The following is a 19,764-nucleotide window of genomic DNA, read 5'->3' as shown; positions in this document are numbered from 1 at the left end:
GTGAATCGTAATACTTCTTAATATCACTGGTATCGAGTACATGATTCATGTTCCATGTCAGCGAACAATGAAAAGGTGTTTAATATATGGCCGAATAGCTAAAGTAGAACACCATACGTCAAAAAGCATGTAATAACTGTAGCTGACTAAGACCATCTGCGATCGAAACTATTTATGAGTAGTTGGTCTCTCGTGATAACGGCTGTGTAGTTCATAAAAAAATGGTTCAAATGGCTCTGAGCACTATGGGACTTAACATCTTAGGTCATCAGTCCCCTAGAACTTAGAACTACTTAAACCTAACTAACCTAAGGACATCACACAACACCCAGCCATCACGAGGCAGAGAAAACCCCTGACCCCGCCGGGAATCGAACCCGGGAACCCGGGCGTGGGAAGCGAGAACGCTACCGCACGACCACGAGATGCGGGCTGTAGTTCATAAAGGTTTTAAACAAGCTTGTGGTGAAACTAGCAGGTGACGATGAATCCCATGAAAAGTGCACTAACGAAGGAGAAAAGCAGTTGTTTTTACACACGGATATATCGATGAATCAAATAACGGTAAGACAACATGTATACGTATTTTAAACCGTAACGTAGACTGCCAAGACAAATCGGATTCCGGAAATGATGAACGTCGGAAATGATGAGCTCCACAGTCAGTTCTGCAAACGTAGAATCATTTACTGAAATCCACCCAAAAACAACAGTGGTTACTGTGCGTAATGAAAAAAATATACACGTTTCACCAACAGATGACGCATGTACATCTCTCCAGTACGGTACATGAGAATTACAGGAGAAGACAGGCATTCCGTTACATATTTGGAAAGTAAACCATACACAAATAGTGAACTGATGATTACTTATCATTAGGATAGCTTCCCCATTGCATCTACATTTATTTCACTACTCTGCAACCTATATTTAAGGGCCTGGCAGAGATAAACGTCAAAATAGTAGCAGATGTGGCTGCCTTCAGTATTGCAAATGTGAACGATGCTAAAAACTGTTGTTATAACAAATATGAATGCTTCACACAGATTTGCAGTACTGCACACGTCTTTATCATATCTGAATCGATATTTCCTGGAACAAAAAACTGCATTTATTGGAAGTTTTAGAACCCGATGGTTTCTGTTCGAATATCACTGTCGAATGGTGATCTATCGCTGATACGTTCGAAAGGGGACCCAAAACTCTCCAAATATTCTGAAGTAAATTTAAATTATCTTTACATTGTAAGAGTCGGCCGAAAGAAAAAAACCTGTCAGACATTTATCAGATTGTTGGAAGGCATCTGATTACAGTCAAAATTAATGTTTGCATCCTAACTAGTATCCTTATACCCAGACAGCACACAGTGGGTTGATTTTGGCGGCTTAAGATCTGCTGCAGGTCTCATAAGACCTACAGGGTATCAACTGAAACCGATGTGATTCCTGACAGTCAGAAATAGCGTCGACGACTTCCAAACTTCAATCCAAGCATTCGTTAAGTGCTAATATTTGTTTGTTTTACCTTTCATGCCTAAGTTATGGTTTTTAATTTTCAACCGAGAAGATAGGTGTTATTATGTCTATTTTCACCAAACCTTCTAGTTCAGAATCTTTGTACATACTACACCACGCAATAGGTTTCCTCTCTATTTCCAAACTTTGAAACCTGAACAAAGTTTCACATGGCTATTTTTTTTTTTTTTTGCAAATTATTAGTATTATTTTCAAAATCGTTTCGTACTTATATTCAAACGTTGTTTGTGGAATTATCAGCTACCAAGTAAAATATATACAATAGTACTTTCAGAAAAAGTCACACATTTTCCGAGTCACAGAATACGATTTGACGCTTGTACAAATATCCCGTGGGCTCCGTAACACACCGATATTTCAGTTTGAAGCCTTTTAATTTATGTACTTAATATATTTGAATATCTATCCCTTATCTCGAAATAATTATGGTGCTACACCGGAACATGTTTAAAAGTGTCTTACATTATATCACGTAAGACTTAAATTACGTGTTTCTCTCCGCAGATCTTGATATGTCAGTTACTGCCGAAACTAGTCAGTGAATGATTACTTTTATCGTTGTCGGAAATAAAATTCCTTTTATACATGTCGTTTTCGTAAGAGATCTTTTAGAAATAAATACGAAGCAGTCTTGACGAGAGCCGTTTTAGCTGCTGTAAAATGTATCAGAGGCAGTGAAATGAAAACGAGGCAGATGGGAAAAAAATAAACTGGACCTACTGTACAGAAACTGGTCTTACTATATCATGTTCTATGTACAAAGTCTAATTACCGATACAAGATGTCTGATCACGCATTTTGTGACACCATCTTTCAGCTACCATATTTTTGTAAATATATCCTATAAAAATTTGTTTTGATTATTTTGATGAATGTATATGTCAGACAGGTATGTAAGCATGGAAAAATTTAATTATCTTTGACCATTGTGTTTTTATCTATGTAATATATGCATTTAGCAGCCTATGGACTATCAGCGCACTGTGTGATCAGAAGTATCCGGATACCTGGCTGAAAATGACTTACAAGTTCGTGGCGCCCTGCATCGGTAATGCTGAAATTCAACACCCTTATCCTTGATGACGGCTTCCACTCCCGCTGGCATAAGTTCAGTAAGGTGGCTGGAAGGATTATTGGGGAATGGCAGCCCATGCTTCACGGAGTGCTGCACTGAGAAGAGGTATCAGTGTCAGTGGGTGATGATTGGCTCGAAGTCGGCGTCCCAAAACATCCAAAAGGTGTTCTATAGGGTTAAGGTCAGGACTCTGTGTAGGCCAGTCCATTAAAGGGATGTTATTGTCGTGTAACCAGTCCGCCACAGGCTGTTCATTCTGAACAGGTGCTCCATTGTGTTTAAAGATGCAATCGCCATCCACGAGTTGCTGTTCAACAGTGGGGAACAAAAATGTGCTTAAAACATCAATTTAGGCCTGTGCTGTGATAGTGCAAAGCAAAACGACAAGAGATGCAGGCCCCCTCCATGAAAAACACGATCACACCGTAACACCACAGCCTCCGAATTTTACTGATGACACTATACACGCTAGCAGATGACGTTCACTGGGCATTCGCCATTCCCACACTCTGCCATCGGATCGCCACATTGTGTACTGTCATTCGCCACTCCACACAACGTTTTTCCAATGTTCAGTCGTACAATGTTTACGCTCCTTATACCAAGCGAGGCGTCGTTTGGCACTTACCGCGGTGATGTGTGGCTTATGAGCAGCAGCTCGACCATGAAATCCAACTTTTCTCACCTCCCACGTAATTGTCATAGTACTTGCAGTGGATCCTGATGCAATTTGAAATCCCTGTGTGAAGGTCTGGATGGCACGGTGTGGGTATGGCGAATGCCCGGTGAACGTCACCTGCCAGCGATTGTAGTGCCAACAGTAAAATTCGTAGGCGGTGGTGTTATAGTGTGGTCGTGTTTTTCATGGAAGGGGCTTGCACCAGTTGTTGTTTTGTGTGGCACTATCACAGCACAGGCCTACATTGATGTTTTAAGCAGTTTCTTGCTTCCAACTGTTGAAGAGCAATTCGGGGATGGCGACTGCATCTTTCAACACGATCAAGCACCGGTTCATAATACACAGCCTGTAGCAGAATGGTTACACGACAGTAACATCCCTGTAATGGACTGATCTGGACAGAGTCCTGACCTGAATCCTATAGAACACCTGTGGGATGTTTTGGAACGCCGCCTTCGTGCCAGTCCTCATCGAGTGACATCGATACCTTTCCTCAGTCCATCACTCCGTGAAGAACGGGCTGCCATTCGTCAGGAAACCTTCCAGCACCTGATTGAACGTTTGCCTGCGAGAGTGGACGCTGTCATCAAGACTAAGGGTGATCCAACACCATATTGAATTCCATCCTTACCGATGGAGCGTGCCACGAACTTGTAAGTCATTTTGAACCTGGTGTCGGAATACTTATTATCAAATAGTGTATCTTCTTGAAAATTTGCAGAGACCGAATGTAATTAATCAATTTGATTCAGTAATTATAGGTTGGGAAGTCAGATTACTGAATCATTATTGTTTTTAGGTGTATACTTCTTCGTCCAAAGTAAATCGACGGCACCAATGTCATTCTTCAGGGCTCCCCAACTACGGAAATCTCGTGGGGAGAGATAGGGACTGTATGGAGGATTGGGCTACGCGTAAATGCTTCCCACCAAAACGCCGGCAGCGTAGTCGAAACATTGTTGGCAATATGTGGGCCAGTGCCATCGATTTGTTTCGGACGAAGAGATGTGTCCTGGGTACAATCACTGTTCCGTAGGCAACCGCAAACAATTTTCCATGAAGGCTCTGACCGTCTACTCTCACAGTTGAACAACTGTATTAACAGTTATGGTAATTACATTTGAAATAATGAAAAGTCTAATTACTCTCTTTCCATCTGTGTCTTCTTCATTTTCTACCCCTTGTACAGTGTAGACGACTTCACACTGTTACTGAAACTCAATTTGTAATCACATTTTTGCTGTAAAATCTATTTTTTAATTTCGTTTTTATTTGGTGCCCATCACATCAGAATTTAATAATTTAATTTCTGGTACCTCTTGATTGGGCACTCTCTTGTTTACACGAGCAATTCAAATGTTGAACTTTAACCTCTCTTAAACTCTCATGAGCTGAGCAGATATAACAGATGAGGACTCACCATTCCTCATGATGCGACACTGCGCCTCCGGGGAGCCTGAGTAGCTGTAGCGAGACGTGACAGCTTCACGTCGAGACAGCGTCTCCGGCGGGACGTGCACAAACGGGCACCATGAGAAGAACTGTTTGAAGCCCCGACGGAATCTGCAACAGGAGACAACGCAGTAGATGATGAAGTCTTGCAAGACACAGTATGCTCTATGAAAGATTCACGTTCACTGCCAACTTGTAAATCGATTCGTAACCAAAAAGTAGAATTACCACCTGGAATTTTATGGGGGTCATGTGCCATTCTTGTTACGAATGAGGTATTGTGCAGTGGAAATTCATGACATTAGGAACATTCCGAACGAGGTCGCTCTGTGTACAAGACGAATTATTCGTATCAGCGAGCAGCCGGTTTCGTACCTCGTCAGACCATACTGCTTTGTCTTTAATTCTTTATAACGTCAGGGTCACATGGTGTGGTCAGTCACGACACAAAAGCTTTTCACGGAGGCTCATCACAGTGGCAGTTACTAGTAAGTCGCTGTGCATAAGACAGATTATTCGTATCAGCGAGTAGCCTTTTGAGCCAATGCTGCTTTGCGATCATTTCATTATAGCGTCACTATCACATAGTCTAGCCAATCATAATACAACAATTTGTTTCAGAAGACCATCACAGTATCAGTCCCTAGAAAGGAGCTTCTAACGGTGACGACAAAGGACTTCGGCGAAAACTCGACTATTTACTTAAACTTGAAAGGCAAGTGGACATAGAATATTTTATAGTTCTTTAGTCATGACAAATTTTGTCCTACATAATTATATAGGTTTTCCACAGTTTCCCTAAATCACTTGAATCGGAGTCTTGATATGACACCGCGTCCAGTCGACCCTTCGTCCCATTTCGGTAGTATTCTGTCCGGAATGACCTATCATAAATAGCAAAAGGAGACCATCAGTTCGTTTCCAGCAACATGACCTATTTTTTTCATTTGTGCGACATATTGGTTGCGCCCTTTGCGGTTCTGCCATGCTGGTTTACTCTGAAAAGAGAGCACTTAACTTCTGGAAGAGAGGTCGACCAAGTTATTTCTTTCATGGAACTTATCATTGTGGATAATTTTTTCCTTTATCCTGTATTTCATGAGTGAATGTCTTTGGGTAATTGCGCGGATAGTTGAAAAGAAAAAACGTAGTAGGTGACGAAGAATGGCAGGAGTCCTGACAAGGATAGAGTTGTCTTGTGACAGCCAGAGCGAGAGCACCAGCAGCAGCGAGTACTGTTTGTATAAAGCGTTTTTGTACTTATTTGCTGCGCTTAGCTTTTAAATAGTTTTTCTGGGAAAACCTAGCGTAGTTTTCGCGTCTCGTATTTCAGTGAGTGTTTCTTGATTATCAGAGTAGCTCATCAGAAGATTATCTTGGGAATTTGTCACCGTATAGAGTAGGGTAAACATAGTCATGTGTAGGGACTGTGGTTGTTGTGAGCGGACGCAAGGAGAATTGGCCACTCTTCGGGGGCAGGTGGAGGCTTTGTCTGTTAGGCTCATCGAGCTCGAGGCGCAGGCGTCGGCTCGTAGTGGCGTTGGGGCAACTGTGGTGAGACCTATGCCTACTTCGGTGGCCTTGGAATCACATGGAACCCCTGATGTCGCTGCGTCTTCCGGCAGTGAGCATCTTACCGGTCAGCCATCACTCCAGGGTGAATGGCGGACAGTGGTGGACTCGCGCGTGCCTGGCCGAAAGGCGAAGGTGGGATCTGGCCGCGTGGCAGCTGCCTTACCCCTTTCCAACAGGTACGGGGTGCTTCCTAGTGGTGATGACATCGTTTCCGAGCCACCACAGGATGCCTCGCCTGTTGGGCCAGTGGCCGATTCTCCGGCAAGGTCCCGACAGTCACAGAGGGCGGGCCTATTAGTTATAGGGAGCTCCAACGTTAGGCGGGTTATGGAGCCCCTCAGGAAAATAGCGGGTAGGTCGGGGAAGAATGCCAGTGTGCACTCGGTGTGCTTGCCGGGGGGTCTCGTCCGTAATGTGGAGGAGGCCCTTCCGGCAGCTATTGAACGCACTGGGTGTGACCGGCTGCAGATAGTAGCACATGTCGGAACGAATGACGCCTGCCGCTTGGGTTCTGAGGCCATCCTTGGTTCCTTCCGCCGGCTGGCTGATTTGGTGAAGACAACCAGCATCGCACGCGGAGTGCAAGCTGAGCTTAATATCTGCAGCATAGTGCCCAGAGTCGATCGCGGTCCTCTGGTTTGGAGCCGTGTGGAGGGTCTAAACCAGAGGCTCAGACGACTCTGCGACTATAATGGTTGCAAATTCATCGACCTCCGTTATTGGGTGGAGAACTGTAGGGCCCCCCTAGACAGGTCAGGCGTGCACTACACACCGGAAGCAGCTACTGGGGTAGCAGAGTACGTGTGGCGTGCACACGGGGGTTTTTTAGGTTAGAGGGACCCCCCCTTGGGCGAAACGATAAAATACCTGACGGCTTACCAGAGAGGACATTATCATCGTTGATAAAGAACGTCCGTCCTCAGACACCAAAAACAGGAAAAGTTAACGTAATATTGGTAAACTGCAGGAGTATCCAGGGCAAGGTTCCTGAATTAGTATCTCTTATTGAAGGAAATAGTGCGCATATAGTATTAGGAACGGAAAGTTGGTTAAAACCGGAAGTGAACAGTAACGAAATCCTAGACACAGAATGGAATATATACCGCAAGGATAGGATAAACGCCAATGGTGGAGGAGTATTTATAGCAGTAAAGAATTCAATAATATCCAGTGAAGTTATTAGCGAATGCGAATGTGAAATAATCTGGGTTAAGTTAAGTATCAAAGGTGGGTCAGATATGATAGTCGGATGCTTCTATAGACCACCTGCATCAGCAACCGTAGTAGTTGAGCGCCTCAGAGAGAACCTGCAGAACGTTGTGAAGAAGTTTCGTGATCATACTATTGTAATAGGGGGAGACTTCAATCTACCAGGTATAGAATGGGATAGTCACACAATCAGAACTGGAGCCAGGGACAGAGACTCTTGTGACATTATCCTGACTGCCTTGTCCGAGAATTACTTCGAGCAGATAGTTAGAGAACCAACTCGTGAAGCTAACGTTTTAGACCTCATAGCAACAAATAGACCGGAACTTTTCGACTCCGTGAATGTAGAAGAGGGTATCAGTGATCATAAGTCAGTGGTTGCATCAATGACTACAAGTGTAATAAGAAATGCCAAGAAAGGAAGGAAAATATATTTGCTTAACAAGAGTGATAGGGCACAAATCGCAGAATATCTGAGTGACCACCATCAAACGTTCAATTCTGAGGAAGAGGATGTGGAACAAAAATGGAAAAAATTCAGAAACATCGTCCAGTACGCCTTAGATAAGTTCGTACCGACTAAGGTCCAAAGCGAGGGGAAAGATCCACCGTGGTATAACAATCATGTACGAAAGGTACTACGGAAACAAAGAAAGCTTCATCATAGGTTTAAGAGTAGTCGAATCATAGCTGATAAGGAAAAGCTGAACGAAGCGAAAAAGAGCGTAAAGAGAGCAATGAGAGAAGCATTCAACGAATTCGAACATAAAACATTGGCAAACAATCTAAACAAGAACCCTAAAAAGTTTTGGTCATATGTAAAATCGGTAAGCGGATCTAAATCCCCTATTCAGTCACTCGTTGACCACGATGGCACCGAAACAGAGGACGACCGAAGAAAGGCAAAAATACTGAATTCAGTGTTCCGAAACTGTTTCACTGCGGAAAATCGTAACACGGTCCCTGACTTCAGCCGTCGCACGGACGCCAAAATGGAAAATATTGAAATAAACGATATCGGAATTGAAAAACAACTGCTATCACTTAGTAGCGGAAAAGCATCCGGACCAGACGAGACACCCTTAAGATTCTACAGTGATTATGCTAAAGAACTTGCCCCCTTTCTATCAGCAATTTATCGTAGATCGCTGGAAGAACGTAAAGTACCTAGCGACTGGAAGAAAGCGCAGGTCGTTCCCATTTTCAAGAAGGGTCATAAATCAGATGCGAATAATTATAGGCCTATTTCGCTTACGTCAATCTGTTGTAGAATAATGGAACATGTTTTGTGTTCTCGTATTATGACGTTCTTAGATAATACAAATCTCCTTCATCATAACCAACATGGATTCCGCAAACAGAGATCATGTGAAACTCAGCTCGCCCTATTTGCCCAAGAAATTCACAGTGCCGTAGACACTGGCGAGCAGATTGATGCCGTATTCCTGGACTTCAGGAAGGCATTTGATACGGTTCCGCACTTACGTTTAGTGAAAAAAATACGAGCTTACGGAATATCGGACCAGGTTTGTGATTGGATTCAGGATTTCCTAGAAGAAAGAACACAACATGTCATTCTTAACGGTTCAAAATCTGCAGATGTAGAGGTAATTTCGGGAGTACCGCAGGGAAGCGTGATAGGACCTTTATTGTTTACAATATACATAAATGACTTAGTTGACAACATCGGTAGCTCCGTGAGGCTATTTGCAGATGACACGGTTGTCTACAAGAAAGTAGCAACATCAGAAGACTCGTACGTACTCCAGGAGGACCTGCAGAGGATTAATGCATGGTGCGACAGCTGGCAGCTTTCCCTAAACGTAGATAAATGTAATATAATGCGCATACATAGGGGCAGAAATCCATTCCAGTACGATTATGCCATAGGTGGTAAATCATTGGAAGCGGTAACGACCGTAAAATACTTAGGAGTTACTATCCGGAGCGATCTGAAGTGGAATGATCACATAAAACAAATAGTGGGAAAAGCAGGCGCCAGGTTGAGATTCATAGGAAGAATTCTAAGAAAATGTGACTCATCGACGAAAGAAGTAGCTTACAAAACGCTTGTTCGTCCGATTCTTGAGTGTTGCTCATCAGTATGGGACCCTTACCAGGTTGGATTAATAGAAGAGATAGACATGATCCAGCGAAAAGCAGCGCGATTCGTCATGGGGACATTTAGTCAGCGCGAGAGCGTTACGGAGATGCTGAACAAGCTCCAGTGGCGGACACTTCAAGAAAGGCGTTACGCAATACGGAGAGGTTTATTATCGAAATTACGAGAGAGCACATTCCGGGAAGAGATGGGCAACATATTACTACCGCCCACATATATCTCGCGTAATGATCACAACGAAAAGATCCGAGAAATTAGAGCAAATACGGAGACTTACAAGCAGTCGTTCTTCCCACGCACAATTCGTGAATGGAACAGGGAAGGGGGGATCAGATAGTGGTACAATAAGTACCCTCCGCCACACACCGTAAGGTGGCTCGCGGAGTATAGATGTAGATGTAGATGATAGAAAAGTGTTTCTCCCAGACACTTTTCAACAAGAGGAACTGTTTGCCGGCTAATGTAGTTTTAGACACTGTCATATATTGACGACATAATGACTTGTACGTTGTTACGTTTACGGCTATTTGGAGCCATCAAAAACACTCCAAGGTAGGAAATCAGAGACACAAAGCAGAGAGCACACAAAAGTGGTAGCGTTTAGGTTACCGGAGATAAATAGTAACAGTAGAGCCGTGAAAATTGCAGACTCTCTGTGCAACTGTCCCAGGGTAGAATTTTCACTTCGGAAAATGGACTGGTAATTCCATCCACCGCCTAGACGCGGTCGTATGGCGTCACTGTGGAAGATGGCCACGAAAAAGCACGTCTTAGCAGAGGCAGCAAGCGTGATATTTGCCCCTGATAACTGCAACATCAGCTGGTTTACACAGGTTACAATGCTACTACAACAGTCGCCACCCAAAGAAGGGCAGAGGGCGGGGCCAAGTGCGTAAAACACTGTTGTTGCTGGCCATGCTAGGAGTGGCAGTTACTTTTAGCTTTCAGTTGAACGCTGTTGATACCAAACTTGGAGTTTGTTAATGGAAAATCCAGAAGCATCCCTACATGGCGGGCAGGAGTAGTGGAGGAATCTAAATGTGGTTAGCCAGAGGCGCCATGGAGGTGCAGAACGACACACCAGATTCGCCGGACTGATAGATTGATGGGTCGACTGTAGGAAGGGAGAAATGACGCGCCACCACGATTATTTAAAAACTCAAGTTTTTGTATTTGGAGAGAGTTCTCAGTCAGATCACTGGGGCGCCGACTCTGTGTCACTCGTGGGTACCCTCGGTAAGCTCCGACATATCTGTTTTACTGACTTGGAGTGCTGCTCTCAGGCTTGTACTTAACGTGCTGCTAGTGTTCGTTACTTGTGTTAGCGCTCGCCCCCGTGGCTTCAGACGCTGACTTCTGTTGTGCAACCGACTCCTTTGCTTTTTCTAATGTTTGGAACTAGCCTTCATTGTAGTAACTAGACTCATCACAGATAAATAGTGTTAATCAGACCCGTGAATTCCGTGACTCTCCTGCTGTGAGCATCCTGTCGAGTCCCAGAATCTGCTTCTCTTGTAGGTGCCCTGTGACAGTGGTTGGCACCGATCCAAATCATCAACGTGCTTTCACTGGGAATTCGTGTCTCTGCATTTACTCCTCACAGCTCGGATATTTCAGGCTGACCTTAAACCCCCTATGTTCCCTGTATCCTGTGTCAGGACATGACAAAACGTCAGTCCATGACGGACGAGGATGGAAAGGTTAGGCAAGGGATCAGAAGCGTTGAGCAGTTGAAACTTAGCGAGCCCCCCCCCCCCCCCCCACGCCGCCATCACCCTTTCCACACTTTTTAAACAGAGGAACAGATGCCTTGAGCCTGATAAAACTCGACTCGAGAAGCTAAGACTGAAGGTGAGAGCTGGTTGGACATTTCAAACACAATGAATTTTTTCGCTAGCGGTGATCGTTTTGAGACACTCTTTCGATGGACTCGATAAGCGGAGACACACACATTGCGGAAAACTGTCGTTTAGTTTTGGGAGGAAGATTTCAGGATGTGCTAATTTTGGGATTTTTTCGTTATTAGTTGCTTTTGTTTTAGTCTAACTATGATAAGGGAGTGTTTGGTGATGTGTATTCCACTTTTGACGGTATTTTGGAATGCCCCGTGAGGGGCAGTGCGGTGACCATTCATCAAAACAGCAGTCACTTATAAACATTCTAGTAGTAGATTATTATCAAGATCTCTCATTGCAACTTCTGGTAAATTACTCAACATTGCATCTGTAAACTCTTAAGCTGAATGACTGAGCGAGGTGGCGCAGTGGTTAGCACACTGGACTCGCATTCGGGAGAACGACGGTTCAATCCCGCGTCCGGCCATCCTGATTTTGGCTTTCCATGATTTCCCTAAATCGCTCCAGGCAAATGCCAGGATGGTTCCTTTCTTTGAAAGGGCACGGCCGACTTCCTTCTCCGTACTTCCCTAATCCGATGAGACCGATGGCCTCGCTGTTTGGTCTCTTCCCCCAAACAATCCAATCCAGTCTTAATCTGATTTCCTTCTGGTGTGTTCTCTTTATTCCTTGTAAAGGGTTTCCCTGTTGGTGCTAGAAAATGATGTGTATTGATGATTCATATTCTACTAGTCGTTGTTACGCTGCAATGCATGGGGCTCGGATTTTCGAAAAGAATGAATACCTATAAGCTGGAAGTATTTCGGCATAAAAGTGACTTTCGTAACTATTAAAGTTTTTAGGGCTTCCATGTTTCCCTGTCGGCAGTGCTCAGTTCCCACTCTGCCGGTTTTTATATTTGACGAATGCAAGAGACTAAGACTCCTCTACTTTATCTAAAATGGCTATTCCACTAATTTAAACCATTTCATGTCAGGGGACCACTTGCTACTTATTCTAAATATTTTGTTTTTAATGTGAGACCATGTTGAAAAATTCGTGATTGTTTCAAAGCAAAAATTAAGTAAACGATGGTCATGGTAAATTACAGAGACGTTTCAAAGTTTATGTATAATTGTACTGAGAATTCCGGAGAATTTCCTCATACCCCAATTTGTCAACTGAGGTGCCACATAGTAATATCCTTCAGTGCCCAATCACCACGTAACTGAATTATGTGCAATAAATCCGAATGCTGTATGTAGTCCGTTACGTCACTTCCACCAAAGAGTTGTTTGTGTGTCGATATCCCGTTGCGCGAAATTAAACTATTGTCTAATTGGGTTTTATTTCATCCTAATCACCAATGGAACAGGCAAGGAACATGATGTGAGGGAGCGCAGTGCAGGCAGGAAACTTAGGCAATAACCTTTCAACAGAAGTGTATTGGCACGGAGAGAATTATGATTATCGTCCATCTATCCTAATATATATTACCGCGCTACAGTAAAAATAATGTTCATGTGAAGCACAGTATTTGTTTCAGGGTTTAAGTGAGTGACGATTTCTGCTCTGCCTTGTAAAACTGAAGAAGTTTTGGTCTCAAATAATCACGCTACGGACGCGTCATTCGACTCAAAGTTCCAGTTGTCAAATTTTTTTCTCATAAACAGACCTTCGACTCGATAAAGACTGATTATTAATCTGAAATGAAAACCTTAGCTCAAGAACTTAACTCATATCCCTTTCTCTGGTTCCATACTTCCACCTGGTAGTTGACAGAACTGGTAGTACAGTCCGTAAACTACATGTTTGTCGTCGTCTTCTTCATAAGTACCAAATAAGAACAAAACTACAGACAGCTACATATCAAACGCCTGTGATACATTCATATCGCTACTTGATATACTATTGATATCGAGGTAAAAGAAAGAGAAAGGGAGAAGGGGGCAATAATTCATCCCGTGCCCGTGGCATTCGAAAAGCCTCCCAGGTCGGATCAATCCCGTGCTTCCCGACCAAGGGTTTCTTGCTTCCTTCATTTACATTTATTACCGAGGTTAAATTCCTCTGCGAACATCTCTCACGTCATACAGAATTTTATAAAACATAGTCTCCATTTCCGTTAGCGCCAATCCAGATCAGGAAGGAATACGAGGAAACTATAGTAATTAGAGTATTTGCAGCGTTTCAAAAAATGAAGCTGCTTACTGCTACTGAGTGACGGATATTATGGAGTTTCCGAGTTCACTAAGTATATTACTCACATATGAGGTTTTTAAATAAATTAAAAACTCTGGTCAACACCTAAATTCGTACTAAGTTTAATCTTATTTTGGGATCGGTGGTGATGACAACGATTATAAAAGGATATAGTTTAATAACAATGTAAAAACTGCTAATAAATTTTAGAAAATAGGACCGCCTTTTCTTGCTATGAATTTTTCCTACGGTTAAAAATTTTAGCATTCAATCATAAATACATTCCCTCAAAATATTTTTTCTAGGAACAAAACTTGATAAACTGTTTATAGTCTGAAAGCGTATGTTGCATTCGTAAGGTAAAGTCACACAATTTTTAACGTCTGTGTGTGAATGGAATGTTGGAGGCCGACTTTTTGTCTTACGCTCTTCTGTGACGTGACATCCAACCCATTTGTCTGACGCAGTTTGATGAACGAGCTGTGAAGGTCTAATTTAAGAAACAGACAGAAGAAAAATACGTAAGTCTTCATTAGTAATTATCACTCTGTGTGTTCCGAAAGGGGTGTAGATAGCTAAATATCCATAATAGATAAATTACATTTTATTGATGTCATATAACTAACTGAAATTTGATGTGCATTTAGATATAATTTATACTTAATATTTTAGTATCTTGTATGGCCTCCAATGAAGTTGACCATAAAGACGGTTACAGAAATGTCGGAAGTCCCTCTGTGAGGTAATAGTCGACACTACTTCCACCTGTTTCCGTAATCCAGAAAGAGATATAGCCGCTAGTGTAAACTGTGGTAGACGTCGAGTTGCTGTAGTATCATGCAACTTCATATGGAAAATCGGAGCTTTATCTTCTGAAGAGCGCAAAGCATTTTCCATGTACCAGTTAATTTATGGCAACCAAGTGATTTAAAATTAATTATCTGATTTATTAATTTGTGACTACCTAACAACCAGTGGGTAAGTCACAACCATTTAATAAATGTAGTGGCTCGGCTGCTAACTTAGAGTTCTGGTTCTCTGCTGTTACACCGTGCCCTCAAGAAAGTCCTAAAATCAAAGTAAGCATGCGTCACTGAATAGGCATAAATGAAATGCTAGTATTTCCCTAGGCCATAGTTGTACATACCTTGGCACCATGGAATTCCAACCAGAAAGCACATGTGTGGTTCACTAAAATGACTAACGGGAAGGGCCATACGCAGCACCTCACTGTGAAAGAAAAATGTGATTCGTGATAGTGGGTGGAAGGGGAAGTACCTAGTGGCCGAAGTTTGACACGCATCTGAGCGTTTGTCAAGGACGGACGGCTCCGTGCCGTCAGTAGAGACCGGAGGTTCCTAGTGGTCATCAAAGAAAAAGCGTGCCCTTTTCTGGGCGAAAAATATAGATGGCCGTCTTACAGGACATGCTCATGAGGCTGTGCAGTATGCCCCAGTGCATACCGTAGTACTCCTCTGGTGTCCAACAAGCGACTGCTAGCTCAAAAGCCGGCCGCTGTGGCCTAGCGGTTCTAGGCGCTTCAGTCCGGAACCGCGCTGCTGCTACGGTCGCAGGTTCGAATCCTGCCTCGGGCATGATGTGTGTGATGTCCTTAGGTTAGTTAGGTTTAAATAGTCCTACGTCTAAGGGACTAATGACCTCAGATGTTACGTCCCATAGTTTTTAGAACCAGTTGAACTACCTCAAAATCCTGTGACTGCAGGCGCCGACTGAAGCTAATTCACGGCACTGGACATAGGAGCACGCATTCCCATGCTGCTTCAGTCGGTTCTTCATATGTTTGTTAACTTGAAATATTCGTACTGAGCCAGTTTATAAAAACAGAATACAGATTATGCGCAGCTGAAACTATTGTTCAAATTTATTATAGATCCAAAACCATTAAAATCAGTTTTCTGTACTGAATAATAGCGCATAGCGCTGTACATTAAGGACACTTAATGAAATAAGTTTTCGGAGAGCATTACACTGGACATACAACTCAAGTATTTTGTGTTACGTGTTATGTTATTGTCTAAATGCAATAACCATGGTTCAATACGTTCTGTGAGTGTAATGTTCCTTTTCCTTACATCTGTTGCATAGGAGCTGACGTCTTTGACTTTGTTGTATGGCTGCATTGCCCTTCGGCACTGTATCATAGAGTTCAGTCATTTATTATTTGTGGATATTGTGCTTCATTGTACTCATTAGAGCAACTCCCTCTCTAACAACACGGATCTGGACCTTAATAGTTTCGATTAAACGTTTCAGTTGCATTATATTACTACTTATGAGTGACAGTTAATACAACGCGTGTTTCTGAGCTGCAGAATTTATTTTGTGGACATAACAGTGGAAGAAAGAGCTTGTTCTAGACCAAACTCAGCGACCTGTGCATGTTATTATGATTTATTAGGAACTATTTCACTACGCTTCGTGATTCGGCCGTGACAGGGCTTTGTTTGCTTATAATATGGTCACTGCTATTAAATCAGTAATTACACTGTGGTAGCAGCAGCACATGCACAATTTTTTGTAAGACCTGACCTTACAAATTTGTGGCGTTGGATAATGAAGTGCAAGAAGACAATTAGTACTTGAAGATCAGTTCAGTTCCTTAGAAACGGAGGATTGAGATGTGGTAGAAAATTAGGTTTATATTTTCCCCATTTATAAGTAGTATAGTGTAAAAAGTAACAAATAAGAGCAGATTTTTCTGACGGGTACATTTGTTGAAGGGCCTGAGAGCTCCATGGAAATCGAAGCAGATGCGAACCATCTTCCCTTAGGCTCACCTTATTTCTTTCAGAGCTTGCGGAATCACATATAACTCAGTAATGATGATGAAGTCACATACTCCTTGACAGAGCGTAGGGGAGCGATGAGGAAGACCTACTCCCCCTTACTAGGAAAGATCCTAGTGGAGGTAGATTGCCATTGCCTTCCTCCTACCTGAACGGGGATGAATGATGATGATAAAGACGACACAACAACACCCAGTCATCGTGAGGCAGGTGAAAATCCCTGACCCCGCCGGGAATTGAATCCGGGACCCCGTGCTCGGGAAGCGAGAACGCTACCGCGAGACCGCGAGCTGCGGACCATAACTCAGTAGGGTAACTGTAAATATATCTAGTCGGTCGATCGTGAAGACACGATCAGGGAAAGCTGTTGCAGACAGTCTATTTACATACGTTTGAAATTGTGTTGCTCGTTTGAATATTACATATACAGTGCACTGTTTTCTAAAATTATCAAAAACTGAAATAATTCTGTGCCTCTTAAAAACTCATGGTGTTGATTTATGTGAGCTTAGGCGTAAATCATTAACATTCGCAATACCCCGTTAAAAATATGGCCTTCTGCACGGTTCCCAAAGGGCTTCATTGCTCGTGGACGATTACCAAAAAATTACTGCATGGGTAGGCGATCAAAGGTGAGATATGTAAGTGCATGGGGCACGGAATCGATTTTTTAAGGTTGTTACACTATGAGAAGCTTCTTTCAGAAGGAAGTGGTGGTTCGCTAGCATCTGCGCAAAAGCTGAGAATCAAGCTCTCTCTAAACGCCTCGTGGTTGACGTAATTCCCTCAGGGTGAACTACATCCTTTACCATTAGTTATGACAGTCCAGAAAATCTATACACCATGCAACCATAATCAACCCTGCACCTAACACAAGGTCTACACTGGGATGACAAAAGTCATGGGAAACTTTCTAATACGTTGTCACATCCTCTTTTGGCCGGTATAGTGCAGCAATTCGACGTGCATGGACTCAACAAGTCGTTAGAAGAATCCTGCAGAAATATGAGCCATGCTGCCCCCAGAGCTCCCTGCCGCCGTTGGATAAGCAGCTGCCAGCGGCAAGTCATACTCTGAGCTAACTTATTTACCTCATGGTTTTAGTCTTATTTTCTTTGCGTGTTTTTGGGTACTTGCATAGTTAATTCGTAAATTTCGCGCGTACTATAGTATTTGAGCCTTGTAGCATCGCGTTTTAGTACCTGAATAGTGTAAATTCGCATAGTCATCAGTCATCTGTTTGTTTTGAACGGCTTGTGAGACAAAAGAGAGGGAAAAAAATTGTTAGGGATGGATAGGGACTGCGCCTGTTGTGTACGGATTCAGGGGGAATTGGCCACCGTCCGTAAAGAGCTGGAAGCTGTGTTGGCCGTGGTCGACAAGCTCCAGGCTGTTGCCCTGGGTCGCGGTGACATTGGGACAGCCGAGGCGATCGCTTTGGCCCCCAGGAATCTGGAGCATCGCCTGGGATCTCTGATGCCACTGCGCCCGTGGATTCGGACGTCCTTGCCGGTCGACACTTGCCTGACGGTGATTGGCGTACCGTGTGGGGGTCACAAATCCCTGGGCCGAAGGCGAATTTTGGTGCTGGCCGCAAGGCTGTACCCTTACTCCTCCGTAATAGGTCTGAGGTGCTTTCATCTACATCTACATCTTGATGTAGAGTATATGTATCTTCATTTACCCATCCAATTCTTTTCTTCAAGCGATATTTTTGGAATTTTCGTGATCCTGATGATGATGACCGTAAGGTATTTAGCATCCACACCAAAAGTCACGAATGTGACTTAAAGTTGTGAAACTATAAACAATTCTACTAGGATTAAAATAGAAGTATCTGCCAAGGACAGCACGAGGGAAAATGCCATGCAAAATATGCCTAAAAGCATATTAAACCTAAACCATCTGCTCAGAAAGGAGATGTCAAACACACTGACTTCAACAGTTCTTAAAAAATTTAATGAACAAGCAAAATAGCATAAGCTGAAGGCTGGTAACTCACTTTCACCTGAGTTCGTGGTGAAACGCCTATTAAACCAAAAGGCCTCTTAAATAATTACGAACACAAATAATGTTTTTCCGACAGAAGCTGCAGAGTAGCTTGGATGATTGGCATTCCGAGTGCAGAATTTTCGATTATGAATATTGCATTACCACAGTCAGTAAGAGCCGTACACAAGTGAGGGGCCCGAGAGGACGAGCCAAAGTCAAACCCCAGAAATGATTCACAACAGTGGAAGTCAGGCATGATGTCAGTAATTAGCAAGAGAAATATTACAGAGACTGATTACCAGTCATGGCGATGGTGAGCACCTCTTCTTCAAGGTAAAGCCACAATCGAAGTTTCAAGCCGTGAAGACTGACTCAATCTGCGAGGACGACAAGCAATGGCTCTATAATGAGTTCCTGATTTATGGAATACTGCGTATGGCGCCTGGCCCAGGAAGCCCAATCGGAATGAACTGCTATCTCAGAGCCTAGCACCTTCCAGTCTACAGCCTTGACGGCCTGGATGCAGCTGGTTCTACATCCTGTCACGTGGTCGGCGTAAGCAAAATGTCCGTGGGGCAAGCGACCTCTGACGGCGCTTAGGTTTCCGTCTTGTGGCCATGTGCAGCGTGGCATCCTCTGTGGCTCGTCTGCTAGGAAGCCGATTGACCTTGTAACATGGGTGTAACGTATGTTGCTAACTGAGTAGGTGTTGGCCCCCGAAACAACACTATCTTTTCCGAGACTACACACACACACACACACACACACACACACACACACACACACACACACACAAAAAACTGTAACATTTTTTTGTCATATCTAAAATTGGAGAAATCTAAAATTCTGCAACAGATAAATGTAGCTGGCTAGCCACTGTTCAAAATAGCTTCCCATATCTGGTCATTAGTGTAACTTTTTATTAAGTCTATTTAAATATTGCAGAGGTTGAGACATTACAATACTTTCTTGAACAGTAGGCTACAGGGCTATCAGACTGTAGCCGGAGGTTGTCGTCATCGCTGGAAAGAGCTTGAACGGCGCGTATGCTGTGCCACATCGTGCTTATAGCAGTTTACCGATTTGTGTGGCTCTCTAAATAAGGAGGTATCTAGCACACTAACATATCCATCGGGGATAAGCTGTAAAAAAGGGACTGAACACACAGAACTTAAGTATCTGTTAATAACAATAATTTATTTCTGATATGGCAAATGTTAGAGAAACTCTGTCATTGGTCGTATTGACATTTATTACGGTACAGTAAACTTAAAATTGTTA

General features: G+C 43.2%; 1 protein-coding gene across 1 annotated transcript in view; it reads right to left on the bottom strand.

The window, feature by feature from the left end:
• Window positions 1–19,764, bottom strand: part of LOC124722430 (tachykinin-like peptides receptor 99D) — a 650,670-nt gene that overhangs the window by 54,557 nt on the left and 576,349 nt on the right. Inside the window, exon 6 of the mRNA XM_047247593.1 lies at window positions 4,710–4,852. Within this exon, the coding sequence (XP_047103549.1) occupies window positions 4,710–4,852 (143 nt within the window). The remainder of the gene's footprint in view (window positions 1–4,709; window positions 4,853–19,764) is intronic.

This window comes from Schistocerca piceifrons, chromosome X (assembly GCF_021461385.2).
Source record: "Schistocerca piceifrons isolate TAMUIC-IGC-003096 chromosome X, iqSchPice1.1, whole genome shotgun sequence".
NCBI lineage: Eukaryota > Metazoa > Arthropoda > Insecta > Orthoptera > Acrididae > Schistocerca > Schistocerca piceifrons.
Note: the sequence above shows the minus strand (reverse complement) of the source record. Positions and strands in the feature narration are given on the sequence as shown.